We start from the raw sequence: 20,552 nt of genomic DNA on the forward strand, positions 1-20,552 counted from the left end.
CAATACCAAAATAGCTCTTTATGTAAAAAAATGACACAAAATGTGATTATGTTTAATTTGTGTATTGTATTACTCGGACATTGACTACTTTTAAAAGATAATTGATCTATCTTTCAGACATTGATTTAAAAAAATGTAACATACTATATTTGAAAATTCAAGCTTTATCGTTTATTTTTCTTTTACTTAGGGCAACGAGGTCAAAGGTTTTGCCTTTTTATGTTATTATAGTTTAAGACTCTTTCTACCTCTTCTTGGCACTTAATCTTTTTCTTTTAAATATATGTTATGCAATAATTTAATAAAATATTAACTAAGTACTAATATACTATATATTACCTTATTATAATTCTATAATTATAATTTTATTTATTAAACTTATCACTGCTATATAAACTTAAAATATATATAGTATATATATATATATATATATATATATATTATATATATTATATATATATTATATATATATATATATATATATATATTATATATATATTATATATATTTAAAATATATATAGGATACAAAATATGAAACCTCATTTTATAAAGTACGAGTAACATCATGATTCGATTAAACGTTTTACAATATTGATATTCTATAATAAAAATTTACAGATTATTTCATGTAAATATACTTTACCACTGACTTACATTTCGAAAAAATAGTAAAAATGGCGGATTAGAAGTAAATTCATTTTTACAACGTTTAGACACACAGAACCGATGAATTATCATTGGTCAAGAAAAGAAGATGGCGGATAAGAGATGCTTTTTCACTTTTTAAACCTAGAATATTCTACCACTAGAAACTTTCTTCTTACATATATACTTTATATATTTAAAAAAGAAAGAATAATATAAAAGATAAATTATATGTTATAATATGAATACATAAGTCATTAAGACAGATAACTTTGATTGATGTAGAATATATAGTGAATTTTACGTTATATAATTAATAATTATTATGTTTATAATGTATAATATGTATGAAATAAAAAAAAATGTTTTCTTTTTTATAATTTTTATTTTATAAAAACAGATATACCTTAATAACTAGTTACACTATATTCGTGGTTTTAGAGACAAATTTCTTTTAAAGTCAATAAATAATTTAAGGGAAAAAATGTACCTTCCGGTCATTTACTAAGTTTTAAAACTAATGACGCATATGACAGTTTGCCATAACATTTTCTATTGAATTATAAATAGTAGTGACAAATGCATGCGCGTAACGATTACACGTATATAGAAACCAAAGTTCGTATTTTGTGAGTATGAAATTAAACGCGTACAAAAGAAAACTAAAGGGAAAAAGAGAAATATACTTGGAAGTGAATTCAAAATTGCGCGCCAAGAGAAAGGCACTGTGACCCGTCGAATCATACCAAATCGCACGAACGGCCGAAAAGGCATCCGGGACTCTTGCTGTCGGCCATAGTGGAAATGGCGGGTGTTAGCTTACGTGAATGACGGCGATCGTGCTTGAGATTATCGTCAAAAAGCAAGTGTTCCGTGTGTGTTTCGCGGCACGGAAGCGATAACTCAGTGTCATATGATTCATCTGGAAGGTAAAGATGCAGAATGTAGCACAAGGAACAACCTCGGATAGCCAAAAACACGAAAAATCAGCGAGCGTTCACCACGATACTGGGAAGACGTCGTCGACTCCCCAGTCCTCGAACTCTAGTCCCACCAAGTCGGAAACCGAGACCTTTTCAGAATTGCAGCCACGCTTTATGACAGACTCGTCGGAGAGCGAAGAAGACAGCGTTTCAGAGGTAAACGCGAAACCAACTTATATTAAGGAATAATATCTGTGTGATTCGAGGCGAGAAACAAGAAACATGGATGTGTGTGTGCGTAAGAGAGAGAGAGAGAGAGAGAGAGAGAGAAAGAAAGAAAGAAAGAGAGAGAGAGAGATAGAGAGAGAGAGCCCCGTCCCTGCATCGAGTCATCCGTTCGTGATCGCTAGACTTTCGACGAGCGCCTCTCATGGGACACGTCAATCGCGACGAGTCGCGCGCGTGCATTTCTACTTCATTAACCAAAAATACGTTCCTCGTTTTTCTAGGGTCAAGACTTATATGCGTCTTCTTACATTAGTGCCGATACGATGAATGAACGATCAACTTATAAGAATTTATTAGGAATTATTTTGTCTCTCGCGTTTTTTCGATATCTCTCTCCACATAGTAGTACGCATGTACTTATTACTATTAGGTACGATCTCATTTCGATCCAACTACATATATATAGAATACGAACGGTCGAAGGTTTTTCAGCACAAAAAAACAATTATTCGAGAATGATCAATTTTTTGTCATTTTGAGTTCTTGCCATTTCGTTGGATAGAAATTTTCTTATTGTCGTCTATCAGAAGTCCATTGGGATCATTCTCTCGTCTGACTTAATATTTAATATCGAAAGCTTTGTGTATTCTTTCTTTAATAAATGTGAAATTATGTGCCGTTTATCGTACCTTACTACCTTCGAAGGGAAAGGAAAGAGGAAGTGGTGGATAGAAAAGGATAGATGAGCGGGAGGGGTAGAAAAAGAGGAGTGGGAGAGAGGGAGAGGAGAGAGAAAGAGACAGAGAGAGAAAGAATGAAGAAAAGGAAGAGCGAAAGAACGAGCGAATGAGCGAACGAATAAACGATAAAGGAAATTCGCATAGAGAAGTTATATAATCGAAATGTATGCGTTAATAGGTAGAGAACGCCAGTGAAGATTCAGTGAACAAGAGACAATTGCAAATTTTCCCTGCTCTTGCAAAACGTGCAGATGATCCTTCAATACTTTCCTTCTCTCTTCTCATCCTCCATTATACAGTCTACCTATCCCTCTTTTTCCTGCATCTTCTCTGAAAACTCGTCCTTCAACACTTTTACATTACTCTCTTGGAGACAAAGAAGTTCACAAAAATTATAAAAAATAATATGAAAATACCGTGTATCATCATCGAAAAATGTATCTTATACGTATATCATTGGTGCCATTCGGATGGTTAAGATTCGTATGCCATCTCGTGTCTCTCTCTTTCATATATCCACATGACTGCAAGAGTGTGTATATACACGCCGCTTGAAATTTCTTAGTGGCATGCTGCATAACCATGCGCGTGCGCATACACCGATGAACGCGCGCGCGCATGTATGTATGGCATGTACTATGAATGTACGCATACACATGTTCGCAATGGAACTTGCGCTTTACTGGATACGGACACGCGTGCGCGTGTATGTATATGCGCTTATGTCGCGTGCGCGCACGCGCTCTACGTATATAGTGACACGTATATGTATATAGCATTGTACAAGTGTATCCTCGCTATATAACCGTGTACTATGTCGGGCGCCACCCAGCGGATTTCGTTTGTATTTCTCACGTTTGGTGCGTGTTCATGAAGGCTTGTCTGCTCGTTTATATATTCCTCGCTCGCTCGGTCGCCTTCCTTCTTGTTGTTGAACGCGTGTGCGAGGAAATACTGGGGAGGAAGACCACCATATTCTATAATTTACGAAAAACCTTCGCAGAATTTCGTCTTTCTTTCTCGTTCTTCCCCTCCGATCACCTTTCTATCCAGTCTTCTTCCTGTCTCTTCCCCCTTCCCCTCTCCCTCTCTACCGCTCTGTCTACTTCTTTTGCTCTCTTGCGCGCTTTTAAGATCGTGTTCGTTATTGAAAAGAGTGGAAGACAACGGTCGTGAACACAAGGCAAATGCGCCTGAACCTATTAATTTTGGAACAGGGCAAAAAACTAAGTTTTAGCGTAGGTACGCATGAAATAGTTAAACGAGGAATTACTAGCTTTGTGTGTGCTTCTTGGAATGGCTGCACATTATTCTTATAACCGTTTAGTTGCCAGGTTATTCTCATACTTTCACTCGCGAATTCCTTTTTCATCTTCAAATATTCATTCTTATCGAATATTGTAAAACGAGAGATGTTTTTTTTTTTTTTATATGTATTAACGAAGTTTAAATTGACATCGTATGCATTTAAATTCTTTCATTTACATTCCTCTTTGTTAATTCAACGTGGCCTTTATACTATATATTTCTTATCATCTATAAATAATTTATATTATTGTATTGTGCTGATATCGCACTTCGTTTTATTAAATATTATATTTATATTATACGGTTGTACATAAAAACCGTTGATAGTCTGCCTTTGGCGGAAATAACCTCAATTATCTAGGAGCGTCACGTTTTGTAATCGTGTCAAAGCTTGATGATAAAGTTATACATACCATGTTGTTCAAATAATTATACAATAAAACGTATTTTTCATTTTATTTTCATAATTCAATTATGCTCCTAATTCTACAAAAAAAAGAACAATAATGATGACTTTATATTTGTTATAATTCGTAATGTGTTAAATGGTAATGTGTAATTATATTTATTTAATACTTATTTATTGATGTGTTCTGTGACAATATTTTATTGATCAATTAACTATATTTGATTATAAAACAAAGGGACTTAGTAATTTTTAATTAAACTTATTTATTATACTTATTTATTATAAGTCATTTTTAAACATTAGTGTTAAATATGAATTATAAATTTATTATCTTTTATTATTAGGCTCACTAAAATTATTTGATGTTCATTTGCAGAGATATCTTTGTCGTATCTATAATCAAGCTATATCTGTTGTTACGAATGAAAAGTATCTTTCCTTATATAGTTAGCGAAGTTAAATATCTTGCTTGTACCTTTTGTATTTGTAATAATCTGTACTTTCAGTATTTCTTTTATTCACAATTAATATATATTATTCTACTTTATATCTATTTTACGATATTATTTCTCTATTACAAGTTCATATAATATTTTATTTTTCATTTGTACTTTAGTTTTAATCAAAAATTATATAATCTTTTGATTTGATTAGTAAACCATTGGAAAGAAGTATTTCTTTTTTTTTCTCTCTTTTTTTTCATTTAAATGTCCAACTAATTTAAGAAATTTTTATTTAAAAAAAATATTTAACTAAATATTTGCATTTGTCGTACTAATTAATTACATAGTCAAAATCAAAGTTGTTTTATATATAAAAGATATTTTATTTGTATTGTTTTTATAATAATTATAGGTGGAGTGTTTTGCAATTGATCAAGTTGAGTTGGATGAAGATAATCATCTAGAGTCATCCAAGTTTCTATTGAACCCGGAGGACCCTGAAAGGTCAGTAGATCCTGTAACTCAAGCGCGTTTGGAAGCTCTTCTGGAGGCAGCAGGTATAGGCAAATTGTCGTCAGGCGATGGGAAGCACTTGGCAGATCACGAGGTGCTCCGTCGTTTAACATCTAGTGTTTCTTGTGCATTGGACGAAGCAGCAGCAGCATTAACGCGTATGCGTAGCGATAATCCACGTACCCAAAACGAGAAGCGCTCGCTTGTGGAGGCCTGCACTGACGGCGACGTTGGTACTGTAAGAAAGTTGCTGACAGAAGGTCGCAGTGTTCACGAAACTACGGAAGAAGGAGAGAGTCTGCTCTCTCTTGCTTGTTCAGCTGGTTATTACGAACTTGCTCAGGTTTGTCTTTGTTCTCTTATTTTGTATTATGTTTTAGATCTATTTATATTAGTAAATGTATATGCATTTATTCAAATATGAATTTTTGATATATGCATCATCAATTGTATATACATATACAATTTTAAAAATGCATGATGCACATAAACGTTATACGTGTGGATAAATATTTTACGGTACACACGTCTAACTTATAATTATAAGTTTATATCTTTATAGTTAACAATTATTTTATTTTTTTTAAACTATTATATTAATTATCTTCTATAAATAAAGACAAATTTAAAACTCATATGAATAAGACAATTATAAAATAGTAATAAAACAAAAATTTACGTGATAAGATAAATCAGAATAAAAGAAAATAAAGATAATAATATTGCTTTTTAAGAAAATTCCTATTATTATGTATTATAATAAAATCTCTATACGATATTAGTTCAAATTTTGAGAGAGATATTAGACTTAGAATGAAAAATATGTGAAATTTGTGAATATTTTTATAATTTCTATACATTATATAAAAGTATCATAAATCGTATCATCATAATCGTATTGTATATAATGTGTATATCGTATTATTTGTTATATATAGGTATTGTTGGCAATGAATGCAAACGTAGAAGATCGTGGCATCAAAGGGGATTGTACCCCTCTGATGGAGGCTGCCAGTGCAGGCCATGTGGATATTGTAAGCTTACTTATAGCACATGGAGCTGATGTTAATGCTCAATCAACTTCAGGTAAGATAATACTGTATAATTAGCATATTGAGATTTCAGAATAATTTTATTACATTAATATCTGTGAAATATGAAAACAAGTAATTGATACAAGAAGTATTCACTTTATGAAATAAGCTCAACTTTTAATTTGTAAATATATGTAATGCATGATATAAACAATAATTCATTTTAGAACTATTAGATTATTAAATTGCTTACATAGAAAAAATTAAAACTATTTTCTTTAAATAAAAATTTTTCTTAATATTAATAGTGAAATAAACTGTACTTTCTATATTATGTGCATTCTTAATTATATTTGAAGGTAACACTCCTCTGATGTATGGATGTGCTGGTGGTCATGAGGAAGTTGTACGTGTATTGTTAGAAGCAGGTGCCAATGTTGAAGATCATAATGAAAATGGTCATACACCTTTAATGGAAGCGGCCAGTGCTGGGCATGTTCCAGTTGCCAAGATTCTATTGGAACATGGAGCTGGCATTAATACTCATTCTAATGAATTTAAAGAATCTGCTTTAACATTGGCATGTTACAAAGGACATCTCGAAATGGTGCGTTTCCTATTGGAAGCTGGAGCTGATCAGGTAAAAATTTGTTTTTACTTAAAAAAAATTTTTTTTTTTATATACTTAATATATAATTATACTATTTTATCCTATTTGTACTATATATACATATAATGATGTTTTTAGGAGCATAAAACTGATGAAATGCACACTGCCCTTATGGAAGCATCTATGGATGGCCATGTAGAAGTTGCACGTTTACTTTTAGATTCTGGAGCTCAAGTAAATATGCCAACAGATAGTTTTGAATCGCCATTAACTTTGGCAGCTTGTGGAGGTCACGTAGATCTTGCGATGCTTCTCATTGAAAGAGGAGCGAATATTGAAGAAGTCAATGATGAGGGTTATACACCTTTGATGGAAGCTGCACGAGAGGGTCACGAAGAAATGGTTGCATTGCTTTTAAGTCAGGGTATGTCTTGGTTATAAGTAATAACTTTTCAAATGATTGTAGTTAGCATTGTATTGGAACAATATAAATAAACTATAAAAATTACGAACAGGTGCTAACATCAACGCCCAGACAGAAGAAACTCAAGAAACAGCACTCACTTTAGCATGCTGCGGCGGTTTCTTGGAAGTAGCTGACTTTTTAATTAAAGCAGGGGCTGATATTGAATTGGGTGCATCTACTCCTTTAATGGAAGCTGCACAAGAAGGACATTTGGATCTTGTTCGATATTTACTTGAATCTGCTGCCGATGTTCATGCTCAAACACAAACAGGAGATACAGCGTTAACATACGCTTGTGAAAATGGCCATACCGATGTCGCTGATTTCTTATTACAATTTGGCGCTGACCTAGTATGTGTAACAATAATAAAAATCAAAAATTTTGACCATTTTATATGCCTTATTGTTGACATATCTATCTTTATCTATTCATCTAGGAACATGAATCTGAAGGAGGTAGAACTCCTTTAATGAAAGCTTGTAGAGCAGGCCATCTGTGTACTGCTCAGTTTCTTATTTCCAAACGTGCTGATGTTAATCGACAAACAACAAACAATGATCATACTCCCCTTTCATTAGCTTGTGCTGGAGGTCATCTTCCAGTTGTTGAACTGCTTCTTGCACAATCTGCAGATCCATTTCATAGACTCAAAGTATGTTTTTTATAAAAATCTTAACGTATATAATTAATGATATATAAATTTTGCATAAAATTATATTTTCTATTAATTTGTATGTGTTTATTTATACATATGTTTGTTCATTTTTGTTTATATCTTAGGATAATTCTACTATGCTGATAGAAGCTGCCAAAGGTGGACATACTAGTGTAGTCCAACTTTTATTAGATTATCCTCATAGTATTATGATGACTGCACCTCATAATACTACCCCTGCTCCTATGTTACTCCCTCAACAACAACAACAGCAGCAGCAGCAGCAGCAGCAACAACAACAACAGCAGCAGCAGCAGCAGCAGCAGCAACAACAACAGCAGCAGCAGCAGCAGCAACAACAACAACAGCAGCAGCAGCAGCAACAGCAGCAGCAGCAGCAGCAGCAACCACAACAGCAGCAGCATGTATCGCACCAGCCTCCAACACCTACACAACCTCAACATCAACAACAACAGCAACAACAGCAAGCTGGAGAACAATCACAAGTGCAGAATCTTCAACCAAAACATAATACACAAAAATCATTATTAAGAAAAAATCGATCTGCAACCATAATACCAGATACAAGTCTTACCTCTGCTGAAGCACAGCAAGTCCGTTCCCAACCTGCAACAGAAACAATAGTTACAGCAAAAGATGATACCAACATTCTGGATAAAGGTAGTGGAGGATTCAATAGTTTGTCTGCACCGAATATCAGTTTGAGTCCTGCTCCAGCTCCAACATCTGGATTGAATACATCCGAAAGCAGAAAGAACACTCGACAAGAGCAAATTTTACATAAGCAACACATCCTTGAAGAGTTGCAAGTAAATTTTTAATAATTTTTGCTTGCAATTAAAATTTGTTACAAAAATATAAGAATTATGTCGTAATATTATGTAATAAAAAATTTTTTATGTTTAATAGAGGGTAGAAAGAGAACTTCAAATCAAGGGTGCAGGTCATTTATTTAATGGACCAAGAAATGCCAACGTTAGATCTACGCAGCAACCACAAGTTCAACAGCAAGAATGCAATGAACCTGAAACTTTCTTACCTGGTATGCTCAATATTGACTTACCGGCTCAACCAGCAACTGCACCTCATGGTATTGCTACTTTTCCATTATCATTTATTATAATATTTCAATATTTTTTTTTGCTTTATTTGTTAAATTGAACAAATATTAGATATGTTCAATTTTTTGTAAGGTTTAGTGTGCAGTACAACTGGCATGTCAGGAAATTCATTAACGCATCCAGCAACGCCTGATGCAATGACCCTTTACAATATCTTTCTTGAGGGAAAGAGAGTTGGCATGGCCAGTGCAATGAAAAAAGAGTCTTTCTCTACAGCAAATAAATTTCCTACTTCTCCCCCATTATCTCTTGCTACAATACCTGCAACATCAACAATAACTCTGGTAACTTCTAATACATCCTCGACGACTACACCGAGTCCACCTAGTATTTCAACGCCGCCAACGGTTATGGCAATTTCTCAACCTATTACTGCAAGCAGTGATGTTAGTCAGAACACTGCAATTAGTGATCGCCCAAAAGCTAAGCCCGTATCTAAAAAGGAGGGAAAAAATATCCGAAAAGCTGCATCTAGTATGGCAGATGGAAAAATGCAACAACAACAAGCGACATTGATTGCTGGTCTCCAGCAACAATATCAACAGCAACAACATCACCATACGTATCAAGTTCAACAGGTGCATCAATTACAACAACTGAACCAACAACTTCAATTGCAATTAGATCAAGTACAGGTTTGTATGTTTTCAGTTTTTTCAGTCAACATGTTTGAACGCTAAATTATCAGTAAGGCTGAAGTAATTTTAATATCAACGATGTATAATATAAAAATATAGAAACCTTCACTATAATTGCTTATAAAATACATACAGGTTCAGCAACAGCAGCAGCAACCACAACAGCAGCAAGTTCAACAGCAACAACAACCGCAAGAACAACAACAGCAACAATCGCAACAACAATCTCAACAAAGTAGCATTGTTACTGGTAGTGGTGGAGGAGTATTGTTGCCCACTCAATTGATGTCTCACCTTCATCCTACTCATACGCATCATCTTCATAATCAGGTATGATGCATTTTCGTGTTAAAAGTAGAGTAAACATGGAATTCATATTTATATATAAAAAAAGATCAGCTAATATATGTTTTAAATATAATTTATGTTTTAAAATATAATTACTTTACAAATTAATTTTAATCTCAATATCTCTTATTTTATTTTCGTAATTAATATATCACAAGGTTCTCAATATTTATATGTAATGTATAATTTTTTACGCAATATAATAATTTTTGGGTTTATTCAGCAAGCAACATCTCAGCAGAACCTTCCAGAACCAACAGATCCTCAGTTAACAAGATTACATAGAGATGGGACTTGTCCTTTCTTTGCTGCTGCTCAAAAAGCTAAAGCACTTTCTAACAACGAAAGAGTAATAAAACTTGAAGATGGAACTGATATTCCTCTTGATGATGCTTTTGAAATTTTCCGTTCCATTAGTTTCGATGATACTATGGATGGTAAATATTGAGTTCTTTTTCTTATTTTTTATATATTAATTATTGTTCTTTAATTTATATAACAATTTACAAATGCAACTCTTTATTTGTCAGCAACTGAAGATCAAGAGAAACTCGAATTGAAGAGATTAGAGGTTTCCAATAGTAAGGAACAACAAAACCAACAGCAACTTTTGCAAACTGCCCAAATAATTCAACAAGTAACCAGTCCTCATACACCTCAAGAATATTTTGCTGGTCCTGTACCCACTGTACCACCAGTTTCTTTACCTACTCTACCATCTTTACAAGTGACAAGTGCCGGAGTCCAAATACAAGCAGATATAGCTCAAAGTCAAGTATTGAAAGCTCGACTTTACCAAGAAGGTTATCGCGATGGTCTTCAATTAAGACAACAGCAGATCATCCATGATACATTTCAGTCGCAATTGCTACTTCAGTCTTCTCAAATAAGTGAGTCCTTTATCTTACTTAAATATACAAATATATTTATTTATTTATTATACATTTTAACTTATGGAATATACATGTATGTGAATTAATGAAATGTTTACATATTTATTTTACTTTCTACAAAAAGCATTTCCTACCCAAACACTACCCACAATTACTGGAGCAGCTGGAATAATGGATAATATGCCACATCAATCAAATGGTTATGTACAATCTACAGTTTGTAGTACAAATCAAGTTCAAGTTGCCACGCAAACTCAAGCACCAGCAACAACCACCGTTGCAACTGTGATTCCTCCTGACAAGAAACAAGTTTATACAGCGCCTACAACAGGAAAAGGCAAGAAAGCAAGATATCCGCTTCTTTCTCAACAACAGTCTTGTCAACAACAAACTACTACCACTAGCCAGCAACAAACTCCTAACTTTCCAGCACAAAATTATCAATTAGATCCAGCAGCAGGTAATAAAAATGTGATATTATTAATTTTAATTAAAATTTATTCTATTTTTTTTTACAATATTTTCATGGTGAATTTATTCCAGCTGCTGGTCAATATACAACCGGCGTTCCAGCAGTAGGTGGTTATGCTACCAATCAAGTACCACCAGTGCCATTTGGATGTATGGATGTAGATTCGGAAACAGATAGCAATCATGACACGGCACTGACATTGGCATGTGCAGGTGGTCATGAAGAACTCGTAGAACTTCTTTTAAGTCGTGGTGCAGATATAGGTAAAGTGAATGAATATTATGAATGAATTATATATGATCCTTATATGATTACACATAATAATAAAATAAATTTATATATTTTATATTAATTGATATGTTCTATATCTGAATGTTACAGAACATAGAGATAAAAAAGGTTTTACTCCACTGATCTTAGCAGCTACTGCTGGCCATCAAAAAGTAGTAGAAATTCTCCTTAATCACGGAGCTGACATTGAAGCCCAATCTGAACGTACAAAGGATACACCTTTGTCACTTGCATGTAGCGGAGGCAGATACGAAGTGGTTGAGCTCCTTCTTAACCGTGGTGCCAATAAAGAACATCGCAATGTTTCCGATTACACGCCATTAAGTCTTGCAGCATCTGGTGGTTATGTGAATATAATAAAGCTTCTTTTAAGCCATGGCGCTGAAATTAATTCAAGAACTGGTTCGAAATTGGGCATTTCTCCGCTTATGCTTGCTGCTATGAATGGTCATACTGGTATGCAGTTTGATATATATATATATATATATATATATATATATATATATATATATATTTAATATATTAATAAAATAAAAATAATGTTTCTCTATATACATAAATGCATAGATTAAATTTAAATTATAGCGGCAGTTAAATTACTTCTTGATATGGGCAGCGATATTAATGCACAAATAGAAACAAATCGTAATACTGCTTTGACACTAGCATGTTTCCAAGGAAGACATGAAGTTGTTAGCCTTTTACTTGATCGAAAAGCTAATGTGGAACATCGCGCTAAGGTAGTTTTTTTTTTTATACATATACTATACATATACTATAATATAGCATATGAAGCGTAAAATATTTTAATATACAGACGGGATTAACACCATTGATGGAAGCTGCTAGTGGAGGTTACGTTGAAGTAGGTCGTGTATTGCTTACCAAAGGGGCTGATGTTAATGCAACTCCTGTTCCTTCATCTCGCGATACTGCCCTTACAATTGCTGCTGACAAAGGTCACTGCCGTTTCGTAGAATTGTTACTATCGAGGTACTGTTATAAACATTTTTTAGTATTCGGTTTATCTTTAGATGTATTGCATACGATCAGATAGTAACAGAATGTAAAATTTTTCAGAGGAACTCAAGTTGAAGTGAAGAATAAGAAAGGAAATAGTCCTTTATGGCTTGCTGCTAATGGAGGACATCTTAATGTAGTAGATCTATTGTATCATGCTGGAGCGGATATAGATTCTCAGGACAATCGCAAGGTAAAGTTAACCTTTGTTAATTTTTATGGATGTTTCTATAAAGAGAAATAGTATATATTATTAGTAAAGTATTGTATAGTATAACCTAATACAATATATTATAATAAAAAATATATTTATGTATTATATATATATATATATATATATATATATATATATATATATATATATTTATATATGCATGAGCATGTGTATGTGTAAAAGAAAAAAATTAGGTATAAAGATAAAAGCTAAGAGTGAATAATATTTGATAATTTTTAATTCTTGATCATAAATATTTTTTCCTTCTTTTATTTTGATATTCAGGTATCGTGTTTAATGGCGGCATTTCGCAAAGGACATATTAAAGTGGTCAAGTGGATGGTAAATCATGTAACACAATTCCCGAGTGATCAGGATATGACAAGATACATAGCTACTATTAGCGACAAAGAGCTTTTAGAAAAATGTCAAGAGTGTGTTAAAGTAATAAGAGCTGCGAAAGAAACTCAAGCTGCTAAAGCCAATAAGAATGCAACAATACTATTGGAGGAACTTGATATGGAAAAGACAAGGGAGGAATCGAAGAAGGCAGCAGCCGCTCGCAGACGTGAAAGGAAGAAAAAGAAGAAATTAGAAAAGAAAGAGGAAAGACGAAAACTTCATGAGGAATATAAAAAGAACGAATCGAATTTTGATGAAAAGGAAGAAAATGAGAAAAAATCTGTGGACGAAGAATGTGATAGAACGGAAGATAGTGAACACGAAGGTGGCGATAGTTGTGAAAGAGTGGACAGTGTACCATCACCTGTTAATAGAAACCCGGAAGATCCTGATAGGGAGGAAGGTGATAGTGGTATTGATGCAAACAGTCAAGGTAGTTGTAGTAGTAATGATGTCAAAGCGAGAGAGAAGAAAAAAGATAAGAAAAAGAAAAAGAGTAATAGTCCTAGTAACAATGACAAGGATACTTCCCCACAACGATCATCTAAATCTATTATTACGCAGAATACTTCCTTACCTCAGAATACTGTAACACCTACTAAATCACAAAATAGTACTTCCGAAAAGTAAGTACATCACTTTTCGTAATTAATTATAAGTCCTTTAGATGTAAAATATTTTTCTTCTTTTTTATTTAACTATTAATGATTTAAATGACAAAATTTAAGTATGATAGTTCATATCCGAGTATATCATATTTTTATTTGATCTTTATATAGAAGAAATTTGAGTAATGTCACCAATGCAACATCTATGACTTCCGCTTCGACCACAAGTACAAGAACCTCTGTCAATTGTGGAGAACGTAAACTGAAAGGGCAATTGGTATTTGAGTCATCAAGGCATCCAGCCGATAGAGAAGATTTTGAGGCCACTGGCAATGAAACGTATATACCTGGAAAAGGGAAAAAACCTTACAGTAATCAATATGACGGGGATTCTTTAAATACATCTTCAAAAGCAACTAATACGACTAGTCCAAAACAAGGAGGTAAACGCGAGGAAGGTTGGAAAGAAGTTGTACGCAAGTAAGTTATTCAAGATTACATCTGATTATCATATACCTATACTTTAATGTCTATTTCTTCCTATATCACACTTTTTTAAGTTTATATTAGCGTTTTATTTTAACTGATATTTGATTATACTTGGATAATAATAAATTCTATTTTTAAAAAGGAAGATAAATAAATTATATATTATTTTTAACAGGGGCCAATCTGATGATTCGGGGAGATTCATGAACTCTCCTTTCCGTTCTAAAAAAGTTTCAGTGCCACCAAACGCTATTAGTCGAGTAATTGGTAGAGGTGGAAGTAATATAAATGCCATTAGAGGTGCAACAGGCGCTCATATTGAAGTAGAAAAACAAAGCAAGTCTCAAGGCGAAAGAATAATTACCATCAAGTATGTATTATAAGCATAATTTTGTATAATATAAATGTCTTTAAATAAAAAAATCGGATTTAATATATATACACATTCTACATATATGTATATATATATATATAATATATATATATTATTTTAATTGTAGAGGATCGTCTGATGCTACAAAACAAGCACACACACTAATTGCAGCACTTATAAAAGATCCAGATGTTGATATCCTGCAAATGCTGCCAAAGTCCAAACTTACTGTTGTTACGACTTCATCTTGGGATAAAGCTGTCTCCACTGTTGCCGTAAGTTTGATAATTTCGTGTAAAAAAAAAAATCTTATTAAGCTGTCTCCACTGTTGCCGTAAGTTTCATAATTTCGTGTAAAAAAAAATCTCATTAAATTAAATAAATATCTTTTTTCTAACAAATTCGTATATAAATTTATAGGCAACGAAGGCTAAAGTTGGTCCTGTAAATAAGCCTACTACTTTGGGATCTACTACCAGTAATCCTCAATCGAACAAATCAGGATACACATCGGGAGTATCCACCGTCAATCAGCTGATTCCTCTTCGGAGCGCGTCTACTATTAAACTTGCCGGTGCCTTTCCAACATCTTTACCAAGGGCTACAGCGCCTAGATTGGTAGCTGCAGGTAAGTTAAAAATTTCTTATTAAAAATAATCATCTCTCGTTAAATATTTATCAAATGCACTGTGAGAAATATCAGCCATGAAAGTTTAGTTTAAAAAAAAAATAGAAATCGAAAATGAATCAAGTGCAATATAAATACGATCAACTGTGTATTGTATTTATCCGTTATATAAATACATTAATAATAACTACATTGATTCATTTGTAGCTGAAAAACGTGCACAAGCTGCAGCTGCCCAAATGGCTTCATCATCAAATACGAAGACAACAATGTCTTATACCAGCGCAATCATGACAGCGGGAAGGGCAACAAAAATTGTAACAACAAGTACCACGCAAACGTTTGCAGCTAAACTTTCTGAGATCACTGCCTCGACACATACTTCTACCACTGTCATGCAATCGACTCATACTACTGTAAACAAGCAAAAGTCTCTACAAGCCAACACTGTGACCATAGTATCGGCCACAGCCGCAGGTACAGCTCAGACATCTTCTCAACAGTCTCTAGTTAGTACATCGCCAAAGCACTGCCGACCACTAGCTACTTTGTCTGCCCCGCCAACTATCGCACCTCATTATACTGGAAAACCTAATTATTCGTCTGGCTCAAGTGTAACTCCGTCTGGCATAAACGTAACGTCGACTTGTTCGGAAACCAATGTGGTGTCAACTTCTGCTAATTCTGTACGTGTAACACCCTCACCGCCTGCTGTATCGCAAGCTCAAAACTTACAGCAACAACATCAACAACAGCAGCAGCAACAACAACAACAACAGCAACAGCAGCAACAACAACAACAGCAATTGCAACAGCAGCAACAGCAAGTGCGTAGTTCTACTCCTATTGCGCCTACATTGCAAGAGCAACAACAGCAGCAGCAGCAACAACAGCAACAACAACAGCAGCAGCAGCAACAACAACCGAACAATGCACCACTTGAGTATTCCCTATTTAATGATAGTTTCACAAAAGTGACACAGCAATCAATGTGGGGTGGCAGAGAAAATGAATCTCAAAAAAGTATGAACTTTGCCACGGTCGCAGGAGGTGGAGTATCAGTAAATACATCTGGCTCATCGACATCCAAATTCATCGATAGTGTTCCACCTCAGGTTAGCATATTGTCTTGTTGAATACTTCTGCAATAGAACTTACCAGGAATTTCTGTCATTAGTAATATAATAATAATCGATTGCTAAATTTTTGGCAAAGATATAATTTATTTCGACCTTTGTTTACTTTGTCGTATAGGTGGATGCATCTAAGGCACCAGGTTACAGAGGAACAGCTATGTGTTCTCCCGTTTCAAGTAAATCTAGCGGCGTAACGAATACGTCTGGAAATGCCATAGGCGGTGGTATTTCATCCTCCGTACATAATCCAATACAGCCTCCTCAATTCCAATCCTCCGCGAATTATAACGAACATCCTCTTCCGAATAAGCCACCGGGTAGTTTAGCCGTAGCTCGACCAGTGATTCCTCAGCAAAGTATGGAAATGGGTTCGACAATCACGCAATTTAATCGGCCAGTCTTTCAAGGTGATCTTACAACCCGGAACGCGACAACGCATCAGCCACACGTTATGCCCTCTACGTCTCAGCCTACGCTAGACGTTGGTCTATTCAAAACTAATAATGGCAGTTACGAACATCCAAGCGTAAATTCGAGTTTACTTAAAATGGTACCAAACGAAGGGCAAGCAGCGCATCCTTTATTACCCTTTCATCCTCATATGCAAAGTTATACACAGACTATACCACAGTCTGCTTCTGTAAATACTACCGTTAGTATGTCCAGATTGAACCCCAGAGCGCCCGACTTCTCTAGTTCATTGCACTTGAGTAGCAAGCCTCAAGTGACTATGTTTAACACAGGATCAGGAATTCATCCCAATATGTTTGCTACCGTACCAGCACCTCCTCCATCCGCGATGCAAACCAATAATTTAGCCATGCTGGGTAATTTCCCTCTAGGCAAATATCAAGCTCCATCACGTGGTACACCTAGTACTGGCATCTCGGCAAATGGTCAAACTCGTTGGCCATTTGCACCTCCTCATACTAATTATCCTCCGCATCAGGATCCAATGATGGGACAAATTAGTTTTTCGAATCATATGGCAAATATGACCGCACAACCTGGTAGTATAGACTTAATTACAAGTCTGGAAAATGGAGGCTCACCAACAATATCACCATCGTCACCGGCACAGGTTGCTCAGGAAATTAATCAATTGAAAATAGAAGATAGAAAAGTGCCGCGGCCGATTGGTACGGAAAGAGCGTGGAAGAATTATACAGCTACAGGAATGGGACCTGGTGGTGATGCCGAATCCCTCAATTGGATGCTTAATAACGAAAAACTAGTGGGATCTTGGGCAAGTTTAGCTCCTGGCATAGATAGGCATCAGATGTTTCGTTCAAATGCTACTTACAACCGTATATCTAATGTTGATGCCGAACTTCATCAAATGATGGAATCTTCCTTCCAGGTATATATTTATGATTTATTCTAACTACTTGTAGATTTGTCAATGAAAATCTTTTATTAGAAAATAATTTATTTTATGATTATTTTCGTAATTGTACAGGGTCATGTGGACGCTCAACAACCTTTTCCTAATGGAAGTGCTGCCACTTTATCTTTAATGCCAGGTTTAACTTTGTTGCCTGGACAATTTGGGGCACCTGGACTAGCAGAAATGCCTCCTACTGAACCAACGAAATTAGATGCTCCCTCTTGGGGAATTCCTGATGCTGTCCAAGACAAACAACATCCGGTATTTTTATACATTTTCGATTTACATTTAATAATCAATTTATAAATATCATAAGATCAATAATTATTTCTTCGTGATATATAGAATGGCGTACTTCGTTCAGGTACATACGCTATAGAAATAACTTCAACAATTTTAATCGTATAATAAATTTTACACATTCATTATCGTAATATATTTTAATTGTAATTAAAAACAATATGTATGCTCACATATTATAATTTTATATGTTATTCTCTCTTTTTAGGGGTGGAATAAATGGACTCATTAAACAAAGATCTCTCATCTCAAGATAATGTTTCTTTATCGTCTGATCTGGATGAAGAGAAATAGATTCGCAATTCAAAGTAGCGATAGATGGAACTGACATAACGAAGCGTTGTTTCTAGGCACATCAACTACATTACTACCTATTATATTCATTAAACTACAGATCCAATATTACTTGTCATGGTAGAAGATAAGATAGCAAATCCTTACTACAGCTTATTGCTATTATCTAGAGTAATTATCCGATAAATATTGAATACGGCATAAACAGATCAACGACGGCGAAGGATCGACAAAACAGAAAGTAATGTAACCATTAAGTTACTTCGTTCGTTCATAAGTCGATCCTTAGCGCCGGTAGTAGCACGCTCTAGAACTAACCGACAAGAATCGAAACGATGTTGATGATGGTGACTCTGTTACTCTGTCATTGGAATACTCTGCCAATTTGCGAAATACGAATATAATATTCTTTACCATTCGATGCAACGTGTGCGCGTATATTATAATGCAAATATGCACACTTGTAATACACATGCACCAGAGACAAATGTTCAGCTTTGATTTTGACGGTAGTAAATCCTACATAACACGTAAGACTTTGCCAATGATCAATTATTTCATCATTATCAGCAGTCTCTTTGATGCTTCTCTACTATTCTGTATTCTATATTCTGTATTCTTATATGTTTTTAGTTTCATTGAATATAAGTATGCTGTTATTGATAATTCTTTAATATATAAAAGACGCGATATAAGCATTAAACATTTTCGCGAATTTCACAAAGCCGTGTTTATTCCATGGCTTTGCGTTAAAATTTGAATACAACCATATGCTGGAAGATACTGATAAAAATAAGTGGGAGTTCAGAATCCTATGTAATTTCGTATAATCGATATATTCGTTCTTCCTGTTATATCCTCTATACTCGCTCATAATCATTTAATTGATGCTATTAGTACTATAATTCCACTGCGCTCTATAAAACTCATGTTCAATATCATTGTTAGCAGCGATGATAATGAAAAACCTATAGCGAACTGATTGTATAGATTGCAACGAACACACGTTGGTGTTGCATTGGCAATATTCAATGACTATGCTAGTTCGGGGCTTTAGTTCACCATTCGCTGACACAAGCATACACGGATATATTATTTTCAGATTGTCCTTATTAACAAGATAATAACCACCACCATGTGACAGTTTATTACGTGCACAGATTATCGTATGACTGTTAGCAAAGAGAAATTTATACTTGAGCACAACGCAAGGAAATGACCAGGCTCTTAAAACCCAATCTACGTAAGCAATGATGTTGGCAAAAACCAACATATAAGATTGTATTAATAATACATTATATTACGTATACTGAATCCTATTCAGATCAATGAATACTGTTCATCATTAAAGTGGTAGCGGACCGCCAACACGTAATATAACTGAGCGTGTCCTAGCGACAGTGCTATTATAATACTATTATTGCTGTGGTGGTAATGTTTATTATTATATTATGATTATTATTAAAAAAAAAAGAAAAAAAAACAACTAGAGGAAAGGAAGGTGCATAGGAATGTGTCACCTGCTGTCTCGGCTGGACTAGTAGGATATACTAAATAATATAGATACACTCGATATATGAAATGTTCATTTTAATTGAACATTTGAAAATCTTTCTTGGCGGGGATTTCGGCAAGTGTTCAATACATAACGACGATACTATAATTGAAACGGTCCCCGTATAAGTTTCAATTAAGCTCATGAAAAATCATACGAGGGCTTTGACCTATATTCCAGGGAGCGCTTCAATTATTCTCTAAGATACATTGTTATAATTTAAAGCCTATTTTCAAATTTGATTTATGATAACTGCGATATATGATACAAAACTATTATATGACATATAACAATAAAGCAACTAAATAAATAATGATTTAATGGTAGATTGAATTTTTTAAGTGTATCCATTGATTACCCTACTTCATTCTTTTATGTACATTTT

At 34.3% G+C, this 20,552-nt stretch overlaps 1 protein-coding gene across 2 annotated transcripts; it reads left to right on the forward strand.

Annotated features, from left to right (window-relative positions):
* The first annotated feature begins 1,098 nt into the window (after positions 1-1,098).
* Positions 1,099-20,483, forward strand: LOC124432976 (ankyrin repeat domain-containing protein 17). 2 transcript variants are annotated; one of them, XM_046982397.1, is made up of 28 exons: positions 1,099-1,786; positions 5,111-5,554; positions 6,150-6,297; positions 6,605-6,885; positions 6,994-7,279; positions 7,371-7,672; positions 7,759-7,974; positions 8,103-8,807; positions 8,908-9,088; positions 9,192-9,754; positions 9,893-10,087; positions 10,329-10,542; positions 10,636-10,995; positions 11,123-11,458; positions 11,542-11,733; positions 11,852-12,217; positions 12,347-12,501; positions 12,579-12,754; positions 12,842-12,974; positions 13,281-14,023; positions 14,177-14,485; positions 14,670-14,864; positions 14,995-15,142; positions 15,288-15,495; positions 15,703-16,610; positions 16,750-17,991; positions 18,091-18,279; positions 18,527-20,483. In XM_046982397.1, the coding sequence occupies exons 1-28, from the start codon at positions 1,583-1,585 to the stop codon at positions 18,548-18,550; spliced, it is 9,423 nt and encodes a 3,140-aa protein (XP_046838353.1). In that variant the 5' UTR covers positions 1,099-1,582; the 3' UTR covers positions 18,551-20,483. The 2 variants fall into 2 exon arrangements, with proteins under 2 accessions (XP_046838353.1, XP_046838354.1); XM_046982398.1 differs by having other exon boundaries at positions 9,198-9,754.
* The last annotated feature ends 69 nt before the right edge of the window (positions 20,484-20,552 follow it).

Source organism: Vespa crabro, chromosome 2, assembly GCF_910589235.1.
Source record: "Vespa crabro chromosome 2, iyVesCrab1.2, whole genome shotgun sequence".
Classification (NCBI taxonomy): domain Eukaryota; kingdom Metazoa; phylum Arthropoda; class Insecta; order Hymenoptera; family Vespidae; genus Vespa; species Vespa crabro.